Here is a 27,396-nt window from a genome sequence, read left to right as displayed (position 1 = left end):
TTTCATTGATGCCTCTGGTTTACATTTCATAGAATCATAGAGTTGGAAGAGACCACAAGGGCCATCGAGTCCAACCCCCTGCCAAGCAGGAAACATCATCAGAGCACTCCTGACATATGGTTGTCAAGCCTCTGCTTAAAGACCTCCAAAGTAGGAGACTCCACCACACTCCTTGGCAGCAAATTCCACTCTCAAACAGCTCTTACTGTCAGGAAGTTCTTCCTAATGTTTAGGGGGAATCTTCTTTCTTGTAGTTTGGATCCATTGCTCCGTGTCCGCTTCTCTGGAGCAGCAGAAAACACGGGCTAGATAACCCTTTGGGTCCCGTCCAAACTCTACAATTCTAGAATTCTGAGATGTTTGCTCTATTAAACCACCAAACCAACCTTTCCCTCTCCTTGAAGCCGCTTGGCCTTCCAGGAATCAAGAGATGATGCTGAGCTAAAGGCAAGGCTGGAGGAGCCAGCTGGTCTGTCCAGTCACCCCAGATGCTTTAAGACAGGTTGGAGATCTTGTGGGCCCCCCAGATGTTGTTCAATAGCTGCACCCATCATTGCTGACCATGGGCAATCCCCCTACTTGGGGGGTGATGGGAGTTGGGGGTCCAGCAACAGGTGAGGTGCCACACAGCGCTCAGTCTGGCTTCACGGACATCTCTTAGGGTTGGTATAAAGCAAGTCAAAAGTCTACCAACTGATGGATTGACTTGGAGATCCCGGGCCACAGGGAGGTTAGGCTGGCCTCAACCAGAACCAGGGCTTTTTCGGCTGTGGCCCCGACTTGGTGGAACGCTCTGTCCCAAGAGACCAGGGCCCTGCGGGACTTGACATCTTTCTGCAGGGCCTGCAAGACAGAGCTGTTCCACCAGGCCTTTGGCCAAGGCACAGTCTGACCCCCTCCTTCTGTAATCCTCATAGAACTCCAGCCCAATGGTTGCCATTAATTTGATTCTTGATTGATTTTAAAATGAATTGATTTTAGAATGCTGTGTTACTTTTATTGCTGTTAGCTGCTCTGAGCCCGGGATATAAATAAAATTTTATTTTTATTACTATTATTGAGCCCCATAGCAGATTCTCCAGTGAGCTTGGAGATGTACCAAGTCCATCTGCCCAAACCCCAGCCCAGTGTTTATCTGACGTTGCGCTCGTATAAGGCTTTCTTAGCTGACCTACAGTATAATAACAGTTCAATTTGGGGAAGGACGGGCCTCTCAATGTTCTTTCCTCTACGAAGAACGCCGCTTTTGAATGCACGCTTCTCTCTTTCCTCCTCCCCCCCTTTGGTTTTCTTTTATTTCATTCTATAATAAGAGAGAGCAGCTATGGCAACAGATAAAAATTAAAAGATGAGAAGCAAGACGGTGAGATAGGGCTGCAGGATGATTAACCAAGCCAAGTGTGGCGCTTAAGCGAAGCTGGCCAGGGTATCGAAATCTTAGGTTTTGAACCGTGTCCTGGGGTTTTTCACTTCTGATCTTGGAAGCGCTGAGCAGCTGACATTTACACACACACACGCAAAAAAATAGCTGGAAAGTATTTTGATTCTGGGAAATGAAAGGCTTTGTGTGAATAACATAGTGGGGAGAGGATTTCAAAGAAACTCGGATGAGTCATACTTTGAGCAGGCTGGTGCTCTGTGTTGCATCAAGGGGCCTGTTCTGATCTCCCTCTCTCCCTTTCTCTCTCTCTAATTCATAAAGGCACCCTGGAAGGGGCTTCCGAAACAAATTTCAGTCTCTGTTTGTTCATTTGAATCTGCTCTTTCTAAAGGGGGAGCGTTCTCCCCTTCCTCTCTACACGAAGCAATCCAAACCCTTGGGGGAAAAGATTCTCTGCTCAGCAGCCTGGTGTTGCTGGGAGATGGAGCTTCAGAAGAGGAAATCCGAGCTGCAGAAATAGAGGGCTTGAAGACCCCCCTCCCCTCAACCTGCCCCCCCCCCCCGGCCTGTTTAACATGGGCTGTCAAATGTCATCCCAAGCAGGGAAGCTTCCTTCCTTGGCTGAGACTTCAAGGGATAAAGGGGCAGGGTTCAAAGCTCAGTGTTTTGCATGCAGAGATGTCCCCGGTTCTGTTCTTGCCACCTTCAGTTGAAGGGACCTGGGAGGGAGCCATTCGACAGATTCACTTTGGCTCAGGTCTTGGAAGAGCTGCTGCCGGTCCGAGCAGGCAGCATTGGGATAGGCGGACCAATTCTCTGATCTGCGGTAAGACAGCTTCCCTTGTTCCTAGGGCTACTAAAGGAAGGGAGCTCCATAATAATAATAATAATAATAATAATAATAATAATAATTTATTTATATCCTGCCTTCCCCAGTCGAAGCCGGGCTCATAGCGGCTAACAGCAATAAAAGTAACACAGCGTTCTAAAATCAGTATTTTAAAATCAATTCAAAATCAAATGGCAACCAGTGCGCCGGAGTTCTACAAGGATCGCCAAAGGAGGGGGTCAGACTGTGCCTTGGCCAAAGGCCTGGAGGAACAGCTCCGTCTTGCAGGCCCCGCGGAAAGATGTCAAGTCCCGCAGGGCCCTAGTCTCTTGTGGCAGAGCGTTCCACCAGATCGGGGCCACAGCCAAAAAAGCCCTGGCTCTGGTTGAGGCCAGCCTAACCTCCCTGTGGCCCGGGACCTCCAAGATGTTTTTATTTGAAGACCGTAAGGTCCTCCGTGGGACATACCAGGAGAGGCGGTCCTGTAGGTACGAGGGTCTAGGCCATATCAGCATCCATCAGCATTCAGCTGCCGCCAGCAGAATAAAAGAATCATAGAGTCAGGAGGGGGTCCCACGTGTCATCTAGCCCACCCCCTGTCGCTTAACAGCCAGACCCACTGACCCCACTGCTGTAAGGGCATGAGATCAACCCCATCTACCTGCATGCCAAGTCACTGATCCAAGTCGATGGGTGGATGGTACCTTCAAGAGAGCGTTCTTGGCTGATTAGGGGGCAGGGAGAAGGGAAGACAATTGTGATTTCTGCATTGCAGGGGGGTTGGGCTGGATGAGCTTTGGGGGTCCCTTCCAACTCTAAGATTCTGTGAGAGTCATGGCAGATACAGTGAGCCAGAGTTGAGCAGCTGATGACCCCTCCATCTTGCTTTTCTCCTTGCCCAGCTTCCAAGGAACACATGCCATTCCCCATTTCCTTGTGGGAGCCATAAAACCCCCTGCCCTTTTTGGGACTCAAGGTGGCCTGGGGGCCTTTCGCCTCAGTGCCCCTCTGCTTCCCCCCCCAGCTCACGGCTCTTGGGAAGGTCTCCAAAGCCCTTCCTCCCAGGGGGTCCATGCATTTGTTTCTTCATGTCTAGATTACTGCAGTGCGCTCTGCGTGGGGCTTTCCTTGCGTGTCATCCGAGAGCTGCAGCGCAAGGGCTGACAGGAGTGAGGCCTTGGGCACAGAACAGAGATCTGCCCTGGTTGCCAACTACCGATGGGGCCGAGTCCAAGCTGTTACTATTAGCATTCAAAGCCCTTAACAACTTGAGACCAGTTTACCCGCAAGATCGATTGACAGAACTGGCACCCCTTCCACGTTTGTAAGAATTCGATGTTTTAGTGCGGCAGCACCTGTCCTTTGAAACTCCCTGCCGATTGATACCAGGCAAGGACCTTCCCTGTACAGCAGTACCTTGGATCTCAAACACCCTGGCTCCCGAACGATCAAAACCTGGAAGCGAGTGTTCCGGTTTTTGAACGTTTTTTGGAAGCTGAATGTCCGGTGGGGCTTCCGCGGCTTCTGATTGGCTGCAGGAGTTTCCTGCAGCCAATCAGAAGCCGCGCTTTGGTTTCTGAATGTTTCGGAAGTCGAACGGACCTCCGGAATGGATTCCATTCGACTTCCAAGGTACGACTGCACTCTTTTCAGTGCCTGCTAAAAACAGCCTCACGTGGACAGGCTTACTTAGAAAACTGACGTGACTTTTTTTCTTGATTCTTGGTCTATTGCTATTTTAACTTTCCATATGTCTTAAATCTATTTTTCTTAGCGATGATTTCATTGCACTATCTTCTCCTTTGTTTTGTAAATCGCTTTGAGGTTTCTTGCCAGTCGAGCAGAGTATAAATTTGATCAAGTTAAGGGGTGTTGTTTTCCCCTCTGTTCTCGGCTCCCCTCTTCTCCTCGCTCTCCCTGGAGTTTAGGCTTCTCCGCTCACCACCCCTCGGTCGGCTTTTTTGCACAGCTATTTTTGGCGCTCCAGGCCGATCCCAGTGCACGTTTAGATGTGTGTGATTTATTATAAGCCGATCCCTGCTCTCTTTGCTCCCTCGCTTGGAGTCCAAGGCTGTTCTCAGCTTTAGGGATGGGTATGTCTGCGTGTCTTTGCTCCCAAGCCCTCCCGGTGTTTGGAAACGATTTGCTACGCCCCAGATTCTTTGGGGCCTAAGTGGGAGCTTAGATGGTGACTTTAAAAGCCTTCAAATCTGGGTAATTAAAAATACCCCTGGCAAGGATTTGATTGCAATGATAATATAACAATATGCACATGTGTTTTAGTGGCGCAGCCAGTGACCCAGCGAGAGATTCATGTCTCCTACAGAGGATCTCACCTTTAGATCCCTGTGATCTAGGGAAAGGGAGAGTTTATTTAGGCCCTTGGTACTACAAGCTGCTGCACCAGCCTTTGTCAGCCTGGTGTCCTCCCAGATGTTTTGGATGGCGACGCACGGTGGCCTGAAACATCTGGAGGTTTTGCCAGGTTGGCAGAAGCGAAGTCTGGCCTAAACGAATTAACAGAGGAGCTGAGCCGCTGCAAAGCACCACGGTTTCCTCTTCCACCTGTGAGCCGTTGCAAAGAATATCTCCATGACAGCTACCATTGTTCAGAAAGCATCATTGGAGAAATGAGCATCTTGTTTGCTGAGGTTATATTTTCTTTTCGGAATTGCAGTGGGTGGGGGGAGTGTTTAACTCTCTCCATCCTGGCTGAGAAATGAGTGTTAGTGGAGCAGAATGGCAGGGAAGTCCTATAAGAAGGTATTTAGGCTTTCCTCAGGGGTGTCGTACACATGTAGCGGCAGGCAGAAAGGTCCAGCCTCAGTTTCCCTGGGATCTTAGGCAGGCATCTGTCCCCAACCTGTTACTCAGCCAGGGATCTTCTAGGTGCAAATAAGAGATTTGTCCCCCAAGTTCTGACTCTTTCCCCCCCAAGTGCTATCAATTAACCAGCTCTAACTATGGCTCTGGACCACGAAATAAGGTTAATAAGTAGAGGGGGAGATGATTCCAATGTCAGCCAAATTTGTGGGAAAGTGACGTCATTGGTGGGACAGTTCTGCAAAAGAGGCCCTAGATCAGCCTTTCTCAACCTGTGGGTCCCCAGATGATGTTGAACTACAACTCCCATCACCCCTAGCTAGCAAGGCCAGAGCTCAGGGATGATGGGAGTTGTAGTCCAACAACATCTGGGAAGCCACAGGTTGAAAACCGCTGCCCTAGATGTTGTTTGTAACTGGCCAAGAGGGGTGGGAAGTTGGGAGGCTTTCAGCTCCGGGGCAGGTAATAATAATAATAGTAGTAATAATAAAGTAATAGTAGTAGTCATAATAATAATAATAATAATAATAATAATAATAATAATAATAATTTTATTATTTATACCCCACCCATCTGGCTAGGTTTCCCCAGTCACTCTGGGCGGCTCCCAACAGAATATTGAAAACACAATAAAACATCAAACATTAAAAACTTCCCTCAACAGGGCTGCCTTCAGATGCCTTCTAAAAGTCAGATAGTTGTTTATTTCCTTGACATCTGATGGGAGGGCGTTTCACAGGGCGGGCGCCACCACCGAGAAGGCCCTCTGCCTGGTTCCCTGTAACTTTGCTTCTCGCAGTGGAGGGAACCGCCAGAAGGCCCTCGGAGCTGGACCTCCGTGTCTGGGCTGAACGATGAGTGCTGGTCACTTATTTAATTACTTTATTTCATAAAATTTATACGCCACTCGGTGGTAAACAACAGCAGCAACCTCAAAGCGGTTTGTGGAAAAGATAAAACAATAAAGTCACCCAAAAGAAAAATGCTATCGAAAAGTTAAAATAACAGACTAAAAACAGATTAAAACTCGCAACAGCTTTCTTAGCATCTGGGGAGTCCTTTATGAACAAAACCATTTTTAGCAGGCACCAGAAAGAATATACAGTGGTGCCCCGCAAGACGAATGCCTCGCAAGACGGAAAACTCGCTAGACGAAAGAGTTTTCCGTTTTGGAGGTGCTTCGCAAAACGAATTTCCTGAGTTCCTGCTGGTTTTTTTTCTTCCCCCCCTTTTTCTAAGCGACTAAGCTGCTTATCAGCTGATCCGATCAGCAGATAAGCCGCTAAAAGCCTCTAAAAGCCGCTAATAGCGCTAATCCGCTAATCCTTCAATGGGCTTGCTTCGCAAGACGAAAAAAACGCTAGACGGAAGAGAATCACAGAACGGATTCTTTTCGTCTTGCGAGGCACCACTGTAGTGATATCGTAGAGTTGCAAAGGGAGCTTGAGGGTCATTTAGTCCAACTGAAATTATCGTGAAGTTAACTTTTTATATTTGGGCAACTTTTCTTCTGTACTTTATTGGAAGGAGAAAAACGACCATTTCCTTAATAACAATTTAAACAATTTATTTAACTAAAACAATAACATTATAACATATGTATCCATGTTTGTTAACTGATGTGGTTAAACATTTTTTTAAAAAAAAAACTTAGACTGAGTTTTAGCACACATGAAAAACTTAAAGCAAATCCTTATTTCCTGATAAATAGCCTTTGGACTATAATGTAATTTAAATAGAAAACTATCTTTAGAAAGATATTTTCCTGCAATAGCATTTTATTTTAAAAATTTGTTAACTGATGTGATTAAACATTTTAAAAAAGAAAACTTAGACTGAGTTTTAGCACACATGAAAAACTTAAAGCAAATATTCATTCCCTGATAAATAGCCTTTGGACTATAATGTAATTTAAATAGAAAGATATTTTCCTCCAAAAGCATTTTATTTTAAAAATCCAATTTTAAAAATCTGATTTCAATAAATAACCCGATTTTTCTTTTTTTACATCATTGATTTTTATCCACCCTTAGAGGCAGGTGGTCATAGAATCATAGAATCATAGAGTTGGAAGAGACCACAAGGGCCATCGAGTCCAACCCCCTGCCAAGCAGGAAACACCATCAGAGCACTCCTGACATATGGTTGTCAAGCCTCTGCTTAAAGACCTCCAAAGTAGGAGACTCCACCACACTCCTTGGCAGCAAATTCCACTGTCAAACAGCTCTTACTGTCAGGAAGTTCTTCCTAATGCTTAGGTGGAATCTTCTTTCTTGTAGTTTGGATCCATTGCTCCGTGTCCGCTTCTCTGGAGCAGCAGAAGACAACCTTTCTCCCTCCTCTATGTGACATCCTTTTATATATTTGAACATGGCTATCCTATCACCCCTTAACCTCCTCTTCTCCAGGCTAAACATGCCCAGCTCCCTTAGCCGTTCCTCATAAGGCCTCGTTTCCAGGCCTTTGACCATTTTGGTTGCCCTCCTCTGGACACGTTCCAGTTTGTCAGTGTCCTTCTTGAACTGTGGTGCCCAGAACTGGACACAGTACTCCAGGTGAGGTCTGACCAGAGCAGAATACGGTGGTCCTGCCTGCCTCGTCACTCTTGCCTTGTCTCTCTCTCCCCCTTCCAGTCGGAGGACCTGGGCGCCTGCGCGCAGTTTGAGAGCAGCCGCCAGAACCGGAACATGATGCCTAGCACCAGCTGTGTCTTCCCCACCTTCAACCTGCGAAAGCCTTCCTCGGAGACGGACATCGAGAACTGGGCCTCCAAGCACTTCAACAAGCACACGCAAGGCCTCTTCCGCCGCAAAGTCTCCATCGCCAACATGCTGGCCTGGAGCAGCGAGTCCATCAAGAAGCCCATGATCATGACCACCGACCGCAACGTCAAGAAGGAAGCCTGCGAGATCTTCAAGCTCATCCAGATGTACATGGGGGACCGGAGGGCCAAGGCGGACCAGCTCAACGTGGCCCTGGAGATCGCCACCAAGGGCTGGAGCATGCAGGGCCTCCGGGACGAACTCTACATCCAGCTGTGCCGCCAGACCACCGAGAACTTCCGCTACGAGAGCCTCGCGCGGGGCTGGGAGCTCATGTCCATCTGCCTGGCTTTCTTCCCTCCCACGCCCAAGTTCCACTCCTACCTGGAAGGATACATCTACAGGCACATGGATCCGGTGAACGACACGAAAGGTAAGGTAGCGAGGAAGGGCACACCTGGTCAGCTCAAGGTGTTAGGAAACGTTGGCTGCCCTTTTCCGAGGCTCAGCAAAATCCAGCGTGAGATCCGGCATGAAACGAGTTTGGTGGCTCTTGAGCTAGACACGGGGAACACACAAAGCATGAGGGTTTCTTTCTTTCTTTCTTTTCAGCTAATAATAATAATAATAATAATAATAATAATAATAATAATAATAATAATTTATTATTTATACCCCACCCATCTGGCTGAGTTTCCCCAGCCACTCTGGGCTTTCCCCCGATAAGATTGACCAAGTAAAATAACCCGAAAGGGTAAGGGCTGGAATAGTTGCTTCGTTTCTGTAAAACAGTCACCTTCTGTAAAGCACGGTTCATGACGAAAAATAGGCCGAGCAGCACAACTGCAAGAAAAGTCACATTATGAAATTTAACAAAGCGACACGGCACTCATGATCCGCCAAACAATGTTTTGCAACAAAAAGCAAGCAGAGCACTGTTGAATTTTGATGGTGCCTTTGCACTGGGGGGTGTTTCCAGATGGGCTTTGTCCTGGTAGATTTAAGGCATGGGTAGGCAAACTAAGGCCAGATCTGGCCCAATTGCCTTCTAAATCCGGACGGTCTGTGAATCAGCATGTTTTTACATGAGTAGAAGGCGTGTTTCTATTTAAAATGCATTTCTGGGTTATTTGTGGGGCAGGGAATTTGTTCAACCCCTCCCCCCAAATATATAGTCCGGCCCCCCACAAGGTCTGAGGGACAGTGGACCAGCTCCCTGCTGAAAAGGTTTGCTGACCCCTGGTTTAAGGTCTGGTTGGAATCTGAAGAAATGACCTCACTGCCCCTGAGCAGGCATTTGGGAGCCCCTGGGTCAAAAGCGAAGACCGAAGGGGGGGGGCTCTCTCTCCCCCGGACCACCTTCCCTTGGAAACGTCAGCTGCTGCTTCTTTTGCAAAGTTGCGTTTCACCCTCATCCTGCTAAACTGCGTCATTTCCCTACAAATGTCAGCTGCAATATGGCAGTCCTTGAATCATCAGTGATCTCCCCCCCCCCTTTGCAATAGGGCTCTGCAGTTAAAGCTGCTAATTGGCTATCCTAGGCTCTCTTAACACACGGCTGTTATTCTAAATCATTAAGCAGCAAACCGCATCCCGGCTCCCCACCGAAAGCCCTCCCTCAGCTAATGTTCTCCGCCTGATGAGCGGCAGGAGGGAAATGATTTCATTAATGAGATGTAGAAACGCATTGCTCTCTTGCCTTTTGCCCTTGGAGACCGTCTCCTTTGGACCGGACAGGGTGCCACGACCTCCACACGGCCCCTTTCTGCAGTTCACCGTGCAAGTCCAGCCCGAAACTGGCTTTCTTTACGCTGCTGCCTTTGGCTCCACTTGAGGATGGCAAGTCCCTAGTCCTCATTGTCTTGCAGAAGGCGGGCTTTGTAAAAAACGCAGGAAGAAAAGGCAGTGGGGGAAGCGGGATAGCTCAGTCCCGGAACTCCCTGCTTTGCACGCAGGAGGTCTAGAAATGCAAATATTGGCCTGGCCAGTTGGAAGGAATCTTGGTTAGCAAGGCTAACCCAGTCTGTGAAGCAACAGGAGAGCTGCTATCAGTCTGGACTGTTTGCAAAAAGGCCTTTCAGCTAAAAGCAGCGTGTCAAGGGAGAAGGGACAGCAGCTGACAGGGATTCTTCAGCTGAGATTTCTGCACTGCAGGGGGTTGGACTAGATGGCTCTTGGATCCCTCCCAACTCTACAATTCCACGATTCTTTGAATGGTTGGCTGGGAAAGGGCAGCCCAAATAATAATAATAATAATAAATTTTATTTATATCCCGCCCTCCCCAGCCAAAGCCGGGCTCAGGGCGGCTAACAATCAAATAATCAAACAATCAAATAATCTAACATTCTAAAACATTTCATTATAACAATTAATTAAAATCAAATTAATGGCAACCGTTAAGCAAAGTTCTGTGCAGGTTGCCAGAGAAGGGAGTCAGGCTGTGCCCTGGCCAAAGGCCTGGTGGAACAGCTCCGTCTTGCAGGCTCTGCGGAAAGATGTCAGGTCCCGCAGGGCCCTAGTCTCTTGTGACAGAGCGTTCCACCAGATTGGAGCTGCAGCCGAGAAGGCCCTGGCTCTAGTTGAGGCCAGCCTAACCTCCCTGTGACCCGGGACCTCCAATGTGTTTTTGTTTGAAGACCGTAGGTTCCTCTGTGGGGCATACCAGGAGAGGCAGTCCCGTAGGTACGAGGGTCCTAGGCCGTACAGGGCTTTAAAGGTTAAAACCAGCACCTTAAACCTGATCCTGTACTCCACCGGGAGTCAGTGCAGTTGGTACAGTACCGGATGAATGTGATCTCGCAGCGAAGACCCCATAAGGAGTCTCGCCGCGGCATCATCAAGTTTTTGGAGCAGCTCCCCATTTGAGGAGACATCTAAAACATTTGGGGCTTTAAAGTTTGGAATGATTGCTCCCAAATAGCCTTGCCACACCCCACACCCCCGCCAGACAACTTATAAATCTCTGCGGGTCTTAATGACCACTTAATAATTTTTCTGCCGGTTGTAGCAACCCCGAAGCAGCCTTCAGATGTATTCTAAATGTCAGGTACAGTGGATGCTTGGGTTGCGAACGTGATCCGTGCGGGATGCATGTTCGCAACCCACAGCATTCACAACCCACAGAGGCGTCTGCGCACACGTGGGTTGCGATTTGGCGCTTATGCGCAAAGCGCGATTTAGCACTTCTGCACATGTGCAACCGCCGAAACCCGGAAGTAAACTGTTCTGGTACTTCTGGGATTCGGTGGTCCGTAACCCAAAATAATGCAACCTGAAGCTTCTGTAACCTGTAGTTGTTTATTTCCTTGACATCTGATGGGAGGGCGTTCCACAGGGCGGGCGCCACTACCAAGAAGGCCCTCTGCCTGGTTCCCTGTAACTTGGCTTCTTGCAGTGAGGGAACTGCCATAAGGCCCTTGGAGCTGGACCTCTGTGTCCGGGCTGAATGATGGGAGTGGAGACGCTCCTTCAGGTCTACTGGGCCGAGGCCATTTAGGCCTTTCAAGGTCAGCACCAACACTTTGAATTGTGCTCGGAAACGTACTGGGAGCCAGTGTAGCTCTTTCAGTACCGGGGTAATATGGTCTTGGTGGCCGCTCCCAGTCACCACTCTGGCAGCTGCATTCTGGATTGGTTGCAGTTTCCGGGTCACCTTCAAAGGTAGCCCCACGTAGAGCGCATTGCAGTAGTCCAAGCGGGAGATACCCAGAGCATGCACCACTCTGGCCAAACAGGGCGCAGGTGGGTAGGGTCTCATCCTGCCTTGCTGGCTTTTAAAATTTGACATGGAAACGGAAGAGCAGTAATTAGGTGTGATAATTGAATAGAACCTCCAGCTTCCGGGGCATTATACCTTGAGCTGCCAGCTGCTGGAGAACAAACAACAAGGGAAGGCCATTGTCTCCTTGCCTCGCTTATGGGACACCCAGAGGCATCTGTCTGGCCCCTCTGGGAAATGAGGTGTCAGGCTTGCATTTCTGACATTGCTGAAGAGACAGCGATTCCCGCCAGCAAAATCCCATTTCTCCTGGCTGGTCTTGACCGGTTGGGAGGAACATAGATCCACAATGCAGCTGTTTACCCTCGGCTTAGGGTGCCAATCCATGCCAACCAGCCAAGGCTGAGCCTCCTATAACCTGCGATGTTGTTGGAAAGAGGTGCTGCAATTCTGTCTGAGCCTGCTTGATTTTACCTGCAAAGAAGGTGGCAAACCCATTGTAGCAGGCAGGGCTTATTGTGGGATATCAGTAACTATCGGGCACGTTGAGTAGACTGGCCTAAGGAGCACTACTCCTTTCTTTCTTTCCTTCCGCCCACACACGACCCGGATTTCAAAGCCGGTTGCCGTGTTGATAATTACCATTGAGAATTTGCTACGCATGCAACGCCCACCCACCCCCCCCGGTTTGCAAATTAGCCTGGAGCAGGAAGGGTGCTGATTGGTCGAGCGGCCGCGATGCCGCCAGCACACAGTCGTGTCATCCTCATGCAATAGGGGGGTAACAGTGGGATTCTCTGTCTTTTCCTTTCTCTCTCAAGTATGAATCTGGGGGCAGAGAGTGAATAATGGGGAAAGGGCTCTTTGCTCGCTTTATCCAGGGGTGTGGAACGGAACACTCATAATAATAATATTAATAATAAAAATAATAAAAATAATTTATTTATACCCCGCCCATCTGGCTGGGTTTCCTTAGCCACTCTGGGTGGCTTCCAACAGAACACTAAAATACAATAACCTATTAAACATTAAAAGCTTCCCTAAACAGGGCTGCCTTCAGATATCTTCTAAAAGTCTGGTAGTTGTTGTTCTCTTTGACATCTGGTGGGAGGGCGTTCCACAGGGCGGGCGCCACCACCGAGAAGGTCCTCTGCCTGGTTCCCTGTAGTTTTGCTTCTCGCAGGGAGGGAACCGCCAGAAGGCCCTCAGAGCTGGACCTCAGTGTCCGGGCAGAACGATGGGGGTGGAGACGCTCCTTCAGGTATACTGGACTGAGGCCGTTTGGGCTTTAAAGGTCAGCACCAACACTTTGAATTGTGCTCGGAAACGTACTGGTAGCCAACAGGCACACACAAACACACCCATGCACCAGGTCTGAGCCACACTGTGAGCACATCAAACTCGTTTCTTGCACATGGTTGTGATCCATTGCTGGATTTTTCTCTCTGGAAGCCTCACGGTTCAGGAGTGCCGGTAGTGATCAGCACCACTCTTTCCCGTTCCAGCCACTTGGGAAGAGCTGGCCCCATCTGCACCTGACGTATGCCAGTCGAGTCCTCGATTCATTTGTATCTGTGCTCCACCCTGTGCCATTTTATGTTAGCAACAGCCATGCTTTCCCTGCCGCTGGAGTCGTGTCACTTGGAAGAGCTCCTGCACAGTGCCAGCCCAAGGATTCATTCATTCATTCATTCCGTCCCCTTCCACCCCTGAGTAGGATGGATCTGGCCCTGGAGAGAATAGGGGTTCAGGACTAGCGGTCCCCATCCTTAGTTGAGATTCTTGCATCTGATGGGGGTTGGACTGGATGACCCTCAGGGTTCCCTTCCACCTCTGTGATTCTTGAATTCTCCTTTTATCTCTACCATCACGGAGTATTATTTACCGTCAGCGCAATCCTAGATGTCGCCAGGACAGTTATAAAGAGGTTAGGGAGTTCTGTTAAAATCCCAGGGGCTGTTGGGTGTGTGGGCATGTTTAACTCGCCTAGACAACCTTCCCGAACCTTCTGCCTTCAGGTGTTTGGGGCTACGACTCCATGGGGCTGGTGGGAGGTTGTCGCCCCAGACATCTGGAGAGTCCTAGGATAGGGGAGGCTGTACTGAAGGTATTTCTGGAAGGGTAAAAACTCTCCTCCAGTTGGTCAACGTAGTAAAAAATAGAATAAAATGGCAAAGTGGTTGCAATTCTCTTACGGAGATTCCTTTTGATCTTCTGGCGACCCCAAAGTGTTGCTGTGCTCGTTTATTTAAGGAACCGTATTATTGCCCCTTTTAGTTTTAACAGAAATACCCCAGGAAGCTTGAATTTATAAGCTGCTCTGACTGTCGGCTCGAAGGATAGGATAGAATAAAAATAAAACAAGTTGACAGATATAGTGGTACCTCTGGTTGCAAACGGGATCCGTTCCGGAGGCCTGTTTGCAACCTGAAAAGAACGCAACCCGTGTCTGCGCATGCGCGGGTTGCGATTTGCTGCTTCTGCGCATGCGCGTGACGCCATTTTGCGCATCTGCGCATGCGTGAGCGGCGAAACCCGGAAGTAACGTGTTCCGTTACTTCCAGGTCGCCACGGGACGCAACCTGAAGCAAATGTAACATGAGGTATGACTGTAATATTAAAATGGCAGTCACAGGTAGCCAGAGATGATCGACCTATAGACAGGTTGAAATCCTGCTGGGGGGGAAATGTAAATTAATAAAGGTGACATTTCGTCAGGAAGGGGGTGAGACAGATCACCTGGGGTGGGGTGGGCTGCTGGCGTGTCCAGAAGGCTCTTCTTACATTCCTGCATGTATCTCACTTCCACCTGAGTGCTTGGAAAAGCATCCTTCCCCCGGCCTTGACACTCAGCATTTCACCTGAACCAAGGGAGTGGTTTGTTTTACTCCAAGCAAACCTGCAGCCAAGATTTGTCCTCGGCTTACAGATCGTGGCTTCTCTGAGCAAGACTCACCAAGCTCTTTGTTCTGGTTGCAACGCATCCTGGCCCCAAACTGTTATTCACCTTCCTGGTTCTCTGTTGCTCTCGCTTGCAGTCATTATGGAGTCAAATACAGTGGACGCTCAGGTTGTGAACGTGATCCGTGTGGGATGCATGTTCGCAGCCCGCTTCTGCGCACGCGCGGGTTGCAATTCGACACTTATGCGCAAAGCGCGATTTAGCGCTTCTGTGCATGCGTGACTGCCGAAACCGGGAAGTAACCCGTTCTGGTACTTCCGGGTTTCGGCAGTCTGCAACCCAAAAAAACGCAACCTGAAGCGGCTGTAACCCGAGGTACGACTGCATGAATTACTGCGTTAATTGTGACACCATCCTCATTTCACTATGTGATCCTCGATTGGATGGGCTCATCCATGGGAATAATTCAGGAAAGGAGAAGCACCTGCAGGGAGAGGACAGAATGGTGCTAAATAGGTTTGGAAGGTAGTAAATCGGGTTATTGGGTTGTTTTTATTTTGATTATATATTTTGCTTTTTCATTTTGATCTGTGAACCGCCCTGAGACCTCAGGGTATAGGGCGGTATATAAATTCAATATAATGATGATAATAATAATAATAATATAATTGCAAGATTTAAGCATAGGAGTTTAGGGGTGTGAGGCTCCTGCCCCACTAAAATCACTAGTTTCTACTCCGCCAAATTTAAACTCTCAAGACCTTCGGCAGGTCCGTAATGCAGACCCTCTATGCCTGTGGAGACGATTGGCTGCAATCGCAGCGGATCGGACTACACGGCCTTTGGGTTCCCCTCCATCCCAGCAATTCTTCAACGCCACTGGTGCATTCTAGCTCCTCTCCGGTGACAACCAGGTAAGGTGCAGGGGAAAAAGACCTGCCTGAGCCGGCCGGCATTGAAAGCAGAGCTGTCTTGCTCATTTTTTATTTTATTTTTATTTCCTTTATTTTGTTCTTCCTGTGTTTGAAATCCGTACCTACCCCCCAAAAACCCACCCCAATCCCTCTCTTTCTCCCTCTCTCTTGCTGTCTTTGTGTTCCATTCCGTGGTCCTCATCGTTCTGTTTGTTCCCCAGTGACTCTGCACATTAAAGAACTCCTGGAAAGGAACAATAAGAAGTCGTCCAAATTGAGAAAGAAACCCAAGCCCTATATGGAGGAACGCCATGGTAGGGTGCGTGTGCTCCCGGAGCACCTCCCTCTCTCCTTTAGATGTAGACGCCAACTCCGCAGCCTTCTCTCTCCTGCAGCTTCCTCGCCTCCACTCGGCTCCCCCCTTATAACATCGCCTTCACGCTTCTCCCCTCTCTGACACCCTTTCTAACCTGGGAGCCCCTCTCTCTTTCTCTCTTAGCGGCTCTGTGAGCTTGGGGTCAACCGCTGCCCGCCGTGCTTCTTTTCCCAGCAGGTGCCGATTTCGGTTCGACCTCCTGAGTCGGGCGGCCGCCGCTCGAGGCTCGGCGCTTGGGGTGGGCGCAGCGGCTCCGCATTACGCCGGCGCAGAGGGGACCCCGAAAAGGGGTCGCCCGCTGGCTCTGTAGCTCATCTCCGGCCGGTCACCCAGGCAGGGCTTGTTTGCATGTCACACGGCGGCGTTGCACTCGGATACCACGCCGTATCTGACCACAAAACCCAGGTGGCTGTTGTGCGCAAGTTCTGCGGGTTCTGTGGACTTGAATGGTTGCAGCTGCGAGAAATATTATTATCCCCGATGATGATGATGATGATGATGATAATGATAATAATAATAATAACGACAATTATCTTAGCCTGTGATCCTTCATTGCGGCTTCCAACAAAGATGAAAAATACACTAAAATGTCACATATTAAAAACTTCCCTGAACAGGGCTGCCTTCAGATGTCTTCTGAATGTCAGGTAGTTGTTTATCGCTTTGACATCTGATGGGAGGGCGTTCCACAGGGTGGGTGCCACCACCGAGAAGGCCCTCTGCCTGGTTCCCTGTAACTTGGCCTCTCGCAGTGAGGGAACCGCCAGAAGGCCCTCAGCGCTGGACCTCAGTGTCCGGGCAGAACGATGGAGGTGGAGATGCTCCTTCAGGTATACTGGACCGAGGCCATTTAGGGCTTTAAAGGTCAGCACCAACACTTTGAATTGTGCTTGGAAACGTACTGGAAGCCAATGTAGGTCTTTCAAGACCGGTGTTATATGGTCTCGGCGGTCACTCCCAGTCACCAGTCTAGCTGCCGCATTCTTGATGACCCCTTTTTTTGCTGATGGGGGGTGTTTCCCTCCAACTCTACAGTTTTACTGTGGTACTGTGGGATCCGTTCCGGAGCCCCATCTGTAACGTGAAAAGCCCTCAACTCGAAGCGCCGCGTCTGCAAAGGGACGTGGCACGATTTGGCGCTTCTGTGCATGCCATAGCTGTCGACGTTTCCCCCTTTTTAAGGGAAATTCCCTTATTCCGAATAGGATTCCTCGCAAGAAAAGGGGAAAGTTGACAGCTATGATACATCATGCGCGAGCGGCAAAACCTGGAAGTAATCCATTCCGGTACTTCCAGGTTGCTGAGGGACGCAAGACAAAAACACGCAGCCTGAAGCGGACATAACATGAGGTATGACTGTATGATTCTGTGACCTTTGGTGCCCAAAGCGCTTTGTGTGTTTGGCCCAGCAATCCTTACGACGTCCCTGTAAGGTTGTGCAGCGGTGACAGCCATCCATTGTGGACAGGAGCAGAGACAGTGCATGTTAAAGTTGGCTGATGGATCCATGGCCGAGGTGAGGTTTTTAGGAGAGAACATCTACCTTACCGCTTGGTGGTGGAGCTAATTCTGCGCGCGGAATTTCCCTAGGTTCATTCTGGCTTACCGAAGGACCCAGGAAATTCAAAAGCAGCCGATGATGTCGGAATCCACTCCTCTGCTACTCCTGGATATTTTTTTTAAAATGATATTTATTAAGGTTTCAAAAAGGGTTACAAAAATAAGAAAAAGGAAAAAAAAAGAAAGGAAAAGAAAAAACACAAAATACAGAAAAATAAAAACATTTAAAAACAAATCAATCTTTCCATGTCTTGTCTTTCATTTACTTGTTTCCCTGACCTCCTCACACCTCCCTTTTTTGTATTCCAGTTCAGTTAGTTAATTCAGCAAATCCTTTCTCTCTTTGTTTTTATCTTAATCCTTTAATTTAATATATTATAACTTTGGATTCTCACCTGTTAACAAACCATTTTTACATACTCCTTTGTAACAGTGCTGCTAAAACCACTTAACTTCATTCTGACATCATTCTAACGTTCATTAATTTTGTAGTATTTCTGTAAATAGTCTTTAAATTTCTTCCAATCTTCTTCCACCAACTCTTTTCCCTGGTCTCGGATTCTGCCAGTCATTTCTGCCAGTTCCATGTAGTCCATCACCTTCGTCTGCCCTCTGCAACTCCTGGATAGCTCAGTTGGTAAGAACATGGTGCTGATAACGCCAAGGTTGCCGGTTCAGTCCCCGTATGGGGCAGCTGCATATTCTGCATCGCAGGGGGGTTGAGATAGATGACCCTTCAGGGTCCCTTCCAACTCTACTGTCCTATGATTCAGCCGCTGAATGTGGAAGGTGATGTTCTCTGCTTCTCACGGCTAGCAGTCCTGCTCATCTATCGGTTGGTTGGTGTGTGTTTCTGTTGAACTTTCTCAGGTGGGATCCATCTGAGCATCCTGTGGAGGTGAGTTCCACAGGTAGATAACGTGGTAAAGGGCCATAGCTGAGCAGTGGCAGGAGGGTGGGGGCATAGCTCAGTGTTAGAAACTGTACCTTTGAGTCCTCAATCCTTTATTACTGCGCTTTGCCTCACCTAGGTTTAGCTAGGATTTTAATACTTCAGAATTTTGGGGAGTTTCTTTGAATTTGGTTGTTTAAGGTTTATGATTTCTCTATTTCCTTCTGAGGAAACTGAATAGTTCAGTGAAACGAGGTTTGTAGCCGGCATCCCGTTAAGGCTTTGTTCAATTCTACGTTTTTCTAATTTTCCCCTTAAACTTTTTGATTATTATTTTTAGTCGATTATTTCTCGTTTCAGGGATTTTCACGGTATTTCATTTGTTTTGTGTAATGTCTCGGTTCCGTGACTGTCTTTTTTCTACTGCACACCATGGTAAGAGCTGTTTGGCGGTGGAACGGGCTCCCTTGGAGGTTTTTAGGCAGAGGTTGGCTGGCCACTTGCCAGAGATGCTTTATCTGTGATTCCTGCACTTCAGGGGTTGGACTAGATGACCCCACGGGGTCCCTTCCAACTCTGCGGCTGCCGTAGAGAAGACCAGGATTCATCAGCCTTAGCCGGTGAATTCCAGCCGCGTCACCTCGCCTCTAATCTCGCTTCCCTCCCCCTGCACCTGTTTGAACAAGCCTTCCTAATTTATTTAAAGCGTGCGCATTAACCGAAGGAGATTGTGCTGTAATTAACTGGAGCTGGTTAACGGGGAGGCCTGGCTCTTCCTTGCAGGTGTGCATAACCTCATTTATAGAACTGAGTCTGTGTTTAAAAATATCCGTGTGCTGAATGTCGTGCAGCCGTGGACCGAAGGCTACCTTGGGGATTCTTCTGTTTTTATTTTCTAAAAATGACATCTCTTCGCAGCCCTAGTAAGGAACATTTCCGAGGGTGTTTTCTCGGCGTTGCTTTTTGCCTCTTAATCCCTAGCGTTCAGAACCAAGGCTGGATGGCGGTGCAAAGAGGAGGGGCATCCGTTTCACATTTTGCCAAAGCGAATGGTCTGCGAAGAGTTACAGCCGAAGGGGGCCCCTTTATAGGGCTGGGGTACCAATCCTAAAATCATTCCATAGGAACACGGGGAGCTGCCTTGTCCTGGATGCTTTAGCTGAGATTTCTGCATTCCCGGGGGTTGGTCTTGATGCTCCTTGGGGGTCCCATCTAGGTCAGCGTTGCCTACCTGCTGTGGGAACCACTGAACTAGATGGATCTTCGGCCTGATCCAGCAGAACCTTTCTGACGTCTAGCCCTAGAGGGTGCACAGGGGTCTTGGAGTACTCTGAAAGCGTTCCAGGGATCAGAGATTCTTAGAAGACCGGAGTAAATATATGAACTATTTGAAAAGTAATTCTGATGAACAGATGACGCTGGTAGGTAGGACTGCAAGAAGTTTTGTAAGGTGGATTGTTTGAAATACTGCAAGAAAGACTATGAAAAGAATTATTAGTTAAGGATAGTTAAATGTAATATAGAAATTAAGAAATGCAGGATAAGTGGTAAGGAATGGAAAATCATCAGAGGTGTGGACGGAAGTCAAAAATATTGTATAAGATGATAAGATATGTTGTATGATTGTTGGAACTGATATGTTAAAAAATGAATAAAAATTTGTGTGTGTGTGTGTGTGTGTGTGTGTGTATGAGAAAGCGTTCCAAAGCATTGCTGACAGCATTCCTCTGTTTTTCCCTCTCTTCCGCTCCGATGTCATAACCGTTAGGCAGAAAGTTGACCCGCCGTCGTTCCTGGCTATTTTTGGACCTGTCCCCCTCAACAGTATTCAGCAGATATTTCGGACCACGTTGTCCTGGAGTTGGAGCAGGGAGAAGCCTTGCTCTTGCTTCCAGCTCAGCCCATTAAAAGTCGGATGGTTTTATTGCTAGCAGGTTTGCAGCCCGTCCTGAGCATTGCAACAGCTTCAGTTTCCTGCCCAGAGAGACCACCTCTCGGGGAATCGGTTGCACCATTCGCAGGAACATAAAAGCCTGCTCCCCAGAGACCATGAAAGGAGAAACTCTCCGCTCTCTAGCTCGATCAAAGAGGGCTGAAAAGGAGTTTTTGTTTGGGTTTCCAGACCTGGTTTTGCCTGTGGGTGGAAGCTTGGAACAGGAGACGTTCCCACTCTTTCATTTTTTGAAAAGGGAAAAAGGCCAGCCTGTTGGAGATCAGTAACCTTACCCTTCGTTTTTCACGTGGGAGGGCATTCTGGAGTAATAGTTTCATTTGCAAAGACCCAAAAGCTGCAGCGTAAGCGGAGGCAGAAGTCTGTCCTGAGCACATGATCATAGAATCATAGAGTTGGAAGAGACCCCAAGGGCCATCGAGTCCAACCCCCTGCCAAGCAGGAAACACCATCAGAGCACTCCTGACATATGGTGGTCAAGCCTCTGCTTAAAGACCTCCAAAGTAGGAGACTCCACCACACTCCTTGGCAGCAAATTCCACTGTCCAACAGCTCTTACTGTCAGGAAGTTCTTCCTAATGTTTAGGTGGAATCTTCTTTCTTGTAGTTTGGATCCATTGCTCCGTGTCCGCTTCTCTGGAGCAGCAGAAAACAACCTTTCTCCCTCCTCTATGTGACATCCTTTTCTATATTTGAACATGGCTATCATATCACCCCTTAACCTCCTCTTCTCCAGGCTAAACATGCCCAGCTCCCTTAGCCGTTCCTCATAAGGCATCGTTTCCAGGCCTTTGACCATTTTGGTTGCCCTCCTCTGGACACGTTCCAGTTTGTCAGTGTCCTTCTTGAATTGTGGTGCCCAGAACTGGACACAGTACTCTGGACACAGAACTTCTCTTCCAAGTCGGCTTCCTTGTCCTGCTCCCATAAGCCCCACCCCGTGCCCCCCAACAAGCGCGTCCCTGCTCCCCATAAGTCATAACATTCTGGGCAGAGGTCGTGGTTTAAGCCTGTGGTTCCCAAATCTTTTTCGGATCACTGTCTCCTTGGTTCCATAAACACATTCCCAGTGCCCCCTACTCTCTAAAGAGGGGAGCGGGAGGTGCTGTGGTCTAAACCACCGAGCCTCTTGGGCTTGCCGATCAGAAGGTTGGCGGTTCGGATCCCCGCGACTGGCTGGGCTTCCATTGCTCTGTCCCAGCTCCTGCCAACCTAGCAGTTCGAAAACATGCCAGTGCAAGTAGATAAATAGGTACCGCTCTGGGAACTACTGGGTTAAGCCCTAACCTGGAATGGGAGAACCTCAGGGCCAGGTGTGGCCCTCCAAACCTCTCTACCTGGCCCTTGGGACTCTCCTCAGGCCATGCCAACTCTTCGTGACCCCCTGGACCAGAGCACGCCAGGCACTCCTGTCTTCCACTGCCTCCCGCAGTTTAGTCAAACTCATGCTGGTAGCTTTGAGAACACTGTCCAACCATCTCGTCCTCTGTCGTCTCCTTGTGCCCTCCATCTTTCCCAACATCAGGGTCTTTTCCAGGGAGTCTTCTCTTCTCATGATGTGTCCAAGGTATTGGAGCCTCAGCTTCAGGATCTGTCCTTCCAGTGAGCACTCAGGGCTGATTTCCTTCAGAATGGAGAGGTTTGATCTTCTTGCAGTCCATGGGACTCTCAAGAGTCTCCTCCAACACTCCTTCATGGCCGTGGCAAAGGGGCTTGAATAACTCAGAGAAGCTATGAGCTATGCCGTGCAGGGCCACCCAAGATGGACAGGTCATAGTGGAGAGTTTTGACCAAACGTGATCCACCTGGAGCAGGAACCGGCAAGCCACTCCAGTATCCCTGCCAAGAAAACTCCATGGACCAAGACAACAGGCATATAAAAGAATAGAATAGGACTGGGCAAATTCATGGAGGAGGAGAGGGCTCTCAATGGCCAGTAGCCCTGATACCTGTGCTCTGTGGATTGAGGCAGCAGTGTTCCTGAATACAGCTAAAAAAGCCAATGCAATTCTGGGCTGCATCAATAGGAGTATAGCATCTAGATCAAGGGAAGTAATAGTGCCACTGTATTCTGCTCTGGTCAGACCTCACCTGGAGTACTGTGTCCAGTTCTGGGCACCACAATTCAAGAAGGACACTGACAAACTGGAACGTGTCCAGAGGAGGGCAACCAAAATGGTCAAAGGCCTGGAAACGATGCCTTATGAGGAACGGCTAAGGGAGCTGGGCATGTTTAGCCTGGAGAAGAGGAGGTTAAGGGGTGATATGATAGCCATGTTCAAATATATAAAAGGATGTCACATAGAGGAGGGAGAAAGGTTGTTTTCTGCTGCTCCAGAGAAGCGGACACGGAGCAATGGATCCAAACTACAAGAAAGAAGATTCCACCTAAACATTAGGAAGAACTTCCTGACAGTAAGAGCTGTTCGACAGTGGAATTTGCTGCCAAGGAGTGTGGTGGAGTCTCCTACTTTGGAGGTCTTTAAGCAGAGGCTTGACAACCATATGTCAGGAGTGCTCTGATGGTGTTTCCTGCTTGGCAGGGGGTTGGACTCGATGGCCCTTGTGGTCTCTTCCAACTCTAGGATTCTATGATTCTCTGATTCTAATACCAGGAGGGGAGACTGCTCCTGCGTTCGAATCCTGCTCCTGCATTTCCCTTGGGTCGGCCACTGTGAGAACAGGATGCTGGCTTCGATGGGCCCCTGGCCCGATCCAGCCATCTCTCCTTATGTCCTTGCTGCTTTTGTATCTTGACATCCTCCCAGTGAGCATCTTCTTCTTTCCAAAGCCACCAGAAACATCGCTGTTGTGCTCCTGCTGCTGTTAGTCGCTGTGCCTTGCTCCGGAAGCCCTTAGCTGGAGACCCTAGCTAGACTGAGCACCGGGGACCCTTGTCCTCTTCCTTTCTGGCAGATCTGGATCTTGCCTCTTCCTCAGCCCCTGGGCACATCAATGTGTCAGCGGCGCCCAGAGATCCCAAGAAGCAGAGGAAGACAAGCGGAACAAACAAGGTTTTGCCAAGACAGCCGGCACTGGGGGAGCTGACCCCTTCCGACCCTGCTCACAAGGAGACCTCCCTGGTGAGCTCCAGATTTGTTTTGTCGGTGGGGAAAATGTCTGGAGAAAGAACTGTCCCGGATTTTCAAACGCCCAAGGAATTTAATGTGGTTCAGAGCAGGCGAGGTCTCTTTCTGTATTGCTTTTCCAGAGCAATGGTAGATCTGAGGCTAGGGATGGACAGAATCTGTATTCTCTCCTGCATGGAACGGACGTCCTGATGAGAGCACAGGGTTCGGGATATGGGGTGAGATGGGCTTTATTGTATCCTGGTCTGAAGGTGCGCAGGGTTTAATGTACCCTATTTATGGGACCGCCTCTACCGGTATGCCCTGCAGAGGACCTTAAGGTCCATAGTTTAGAGGTCCCGGGCCCTAAGGAAGTCAGATTATCCTCCACCAGGGCCAGGGCCTTTTCAGTGATGGCTCCGACCTGGTGGAATGCTCTGTCCCAGGAGACCAGGGCCCTGCAGGATTTAACCTCCTTCCGTCGGGCCTGTAAGACAGAGCTCTTCTGCCTGGCTTTCAATTTGAACTTAGCCTGATCTTTTAATCCCCTTCCTTCCCTTCCCCTCCCCTTTTATGAAGATCACCCCCTCTGAGACCCCACAGCTAATTCTTCCCTGGTCTCCTCGCTGGCCTAAATAGGACTAATTTAGCCGGCTAGCCCTGGTGATCATCCAATGTTTATTGGATGGATTTCCCCCCTAAATTGATTTTTGATTTGATTGTTATTCACGTTTTATACCGTATTTTATGCTGGTTTTTTTGTAGTAACAATTAAGTGTTTTAAATTTGTTGTTAGACGCCCTGAGCCCGGTTTTCTGAACCGGGAACGGCAGGGTATAAATAAAAATTTATTAGTATTTATTATGAAACTTAGCTCAGTAGCTAATACGGCAGCCGCTGCAAGTCTTCAGAACTGGCAGTGGCGATACTCTTCCCCAGTGAGCAGTGTGTGTTAAACTGTGGAACTCCCTCCCTCAGTGGTGACCAGCAACTTGTATGGCTTTAAAAGAAGACTGGGCAAATTCACAGAGATGGAGGAGAGGACTATCAACGTCACCTGTAGCAATGCCAGCACCACCGATCGAAGCGGAAATTAAGAGCCCCGGCCTTGCCCAAAGCTTCACTCGCCCTTTGTCATCTTGCTTCAGATCTCAGCTGTGCCTTCACCCCCATGAAAAAATTGATGTGTGGCTGCTTTGCAGATATTTGCCTCTCTGTTTAGTTTCTCTTTCTGCCCACCAGCCCTGCCCTCGCCTTTCCAGCTCTCCTAGTTGCATCCTAAAGGGAAAGGAACCGTGACCTTGGCTGTTGAGGTAGGGAAAAGAGACACAAGAGGGCTATGCTGGTTGGATTTGACTATCCCAAAAGATCCGCTGTCTCTCTGCATTTTCCCACACCCCAGGAAATCCACAGAAATCGATTTCCACAGCTTTCCTGCTGAGGTGGAAGAGCTGTCCTGGGGACTAATCCTCCGGGTGGGACTTAACTGGAGCCCCAAAGCTTCTCCTTTGTTTTTAAAAGGAACCACCCCATCCTGATTTTAAATATTCACTTAAAGGTAAAGGTCCCCTGACCATTAGGTCCAGTCGTGGCCGACTCTGGGGTTGCGGTGCTCATCTCGCTTTATTGGCCAAGGGAGCCGGCGTACAGCTTCCAGGTCATGTGGCCAGCATGACTAAGCCACTTCTGGCAAACCAGAGCAGAACCGGAAACGCCGTTTGCCTTCCCGCCGGAGCAGTACCTATTTATCTACTTGCACTTTGACGTGCTTTCAAACTGCTAGGTTGGCAGGAGCAGGGACCACAGAGCCTAGGACTTGCCAGTCAGAAGGTTGGCGGTTCGAATCCCCACGACGGGGTGAGCTCCCGTTGCTCGGTCCCTGCTCCTGCCAACCTAGCAGTTCGAAAGCACGTCAAAGTCCAAGGAGATAAATAGGTACCACTCTGGCGGGAAGGTAAACAGCGTTTCTGTGCGCTGCTCTGGTTCGCCTGAAGCGGATTAGTCATGCTGGCCACATGACCTGGAAGCTGTACGCCGGCTCCCTCGGCCAATAAAGCGAGATGAGCGCCGCAACCCCAGAGTCGTCCACGACTGGACCTAATGGTCAGGGGTCCCTTTACCTTTACCTTTTACGTTCTTAAAATGGGAAAGTGGCCCTTGGAGAGCTCCAGAGAGCAGAAGTTAACGTGAGATGAGCCAGTGGTGCTGCTGAGCCAAAGGCAGCTTCACATGCTCAGGAACATTGTCATGATAGGAAGGCATAACAGCCTCTGAATTCCAGAAATTTCAGTGCGTCTGACCACATTGCTTTGTGTGCAGGAGGGATCCCAGCTCTATCAGGGCTGGGAATATCCCCTTCCCCGTAGACCTTAGGGAACAGTCGCCAGTTGCAGGAACCCAGCCTTGACCCATTTCCCTGATCTACAGCTGGTACCGAGAGTTGCGCTCAAAAACCTTCAGAAGAGCACCAGGTCGGCCGGGGAGATCAGATGAGTGAATTGGCCCGACTTGTTCCAACACAGATTTTGCGTTTCTTGTTTAGGGTGTGAAATATTCTCTGAGTCAAGCGTGGATTTCATGATCTTTATTCAGCTCATAGTGGTGAGGAGCAATGGAAGTTTCCCCAGAATGTCTGCTTTATATACATTATTTACACAATGGGCTGCATGTGCATGGGCTAATTCCGGGATTCACCTGTAGGCCAATCAGGTTGCGAATTCACTTACATCTGGAGCTGGATTGGGTGGCTCCTGCGGACCAATCAGACTGCTGCATTCTGGACCCTATTGTTCTAGGACCAATCAGACTGCTGCATTTTGAATCCTATTGTTCTAGGACCAATCAGACTCCTGCATTCTGAATCCTATTGTTCTAGGACCAATCAGACTGCTGCCTTTTGGATCCTATTCAACTCAGTACATAACAGGGTGGCTAGCAGGTTAGGAGACGGGGCCAGCGCACTTGGCCACGTGACTTCTGGGAGTCAAAGGTCTCTGCCTGTTAGCTGCTGCTGCTGCCGCCACACGGCATTTCTGCTGCCCAAGATGCTTCTCTGTGAGCAAGGCTGTGTCTGTAATTGGATTACCAGTCCCAGGGGGACTGTGCGGCCAGCATATTAATAGCCACCCTTTCAGGAAGATCAGATCTCTCTCTGGTCACATGCTCACAGCCCTCCAGGGTGACTTGAAGGTCACTCTGTGGATGGATTTTCTCTCGTGCGGGATTCGGCCATCTGAAATCCGTACAGGAATCTAGCCACAATGCTTTCCACATGCTGGGTTTGTGATCTTCCAGGAAACGACATTCCCAAGGCAGCTTCTGGGCCTTGTTGGTTTGCAAGAATTTGGATAACCTGTTCCGATGATTGCATAATTGGGTATCAGAGAATACAGAGCCCTCTTGCATTATTTAAGGTTTCTCCACCATGAACTTATTGGGACGCGGGTGGCGCTGTGGGTTAAACCACAGAGCCTAGGACTTGCCGATCAGAAGGTTGGTGGTTCGAATCCCCGCAATGGGGTGAGCTCCCATTGCTCGGTCCCTGCTCCTGCCAACCTAGCAGTTCAAAAGCACGTCAAAGTGCAAGTAGATAAATAGGTACCACTCCAGCGGGAAGGTAAATGGTGTTTCCGTGCGCTGCTCTGCTTCGCCAGAAGCGGCTTAGTCATGCTGGCCACATGACCCAGAAGCTGTACGCCGGCTCCCTCGGCCAATAAAGCGAGATGAGCGCTGCAACCCCAGAGTCGGCCACGACTGGACCTAACGGTCAGGGGTCCCTTTACCTTTACCTTACCACCATGAACTTAAATCAATGTGTTTAATATTCCCAAACGTTCTTGGGAATGATAAGGAGCTGGCGCTTTGAAATGAAGGCACAAAACTGCCTTTTTTGTGGAGGGGTATAAACTTACTGCTTTATTGAATTTTCATAGCAGGTAGTACAGGAAAAAAACAAACTCCAAAGAAATATGTAGCAAAAATAAGTATGCAGGTTCCCTCCCTGGTTGCTCGCTTGTATTTTGGTTAAATTAGCATTAAGAACGAAAATCCGTCTCATACTATTGAGGCAGTCAACTCACTCACACAATGACAATCACACAGCGCTTGCCATTCACAGCAACTGTCATTTGGACGCATACTGCCTCCAGCAGTTCCCTCCTGTAGGTGCCTTGATAGAGTTCCGCTTTTGCACGATCGGTAATTGGGCAGTTGTTAGCAA

At 49.0% G+C, this 27,396-nt stretch overlaps 1 protein-coding gene across 3 annotated transcripts in view; it reads left to right on the top strand.

Annotated features, from left to right (window-relative positions):
• Positions 1-27,396, top strand: part of ARHGAP39 (Rho GTPase activating protein 39) — a 215,865-nt gene that overhangs the window by 158,360 nt on the left and 30,109 nt on the right. For 2 of the 3 annotated variants that reach the window (XM_082235535.1, XM_082235534.1), the window contains exons 5-6: positions 7,667-8,228; positions 15,552-15,644. In XM_082235535.1, the coding sequence (XP_082091661.1) occupies positions 7,667-8,228; positions 15,552-15,644 (655 nt within the window). The remainder of the gene's footprint in view (positions 1-7,666; positions 8,229-15,551; positions 15,645-27,396) is intronic. The other variant, XM_082235536.1, reaches the window with a different exon arrangement.

The sequence above is a fragment of the Podarcis vaucheri genome, assembly GCF_965113315.1.
Source record: "Podarcis vaucheri genome assembly, chromosome: 8".
Lineage (NCBI taxonomy): Eukaryota > Metazoa > Chordata > Lepidosauria > Squamata > Lacertidae > Podarcis > Podarcis vaucheri.
The sequence above is the reverse complement of the archived record's forward strand: the minus strand, read 5'-3'. Positions and strand labels throughout refer to the sequence as shown.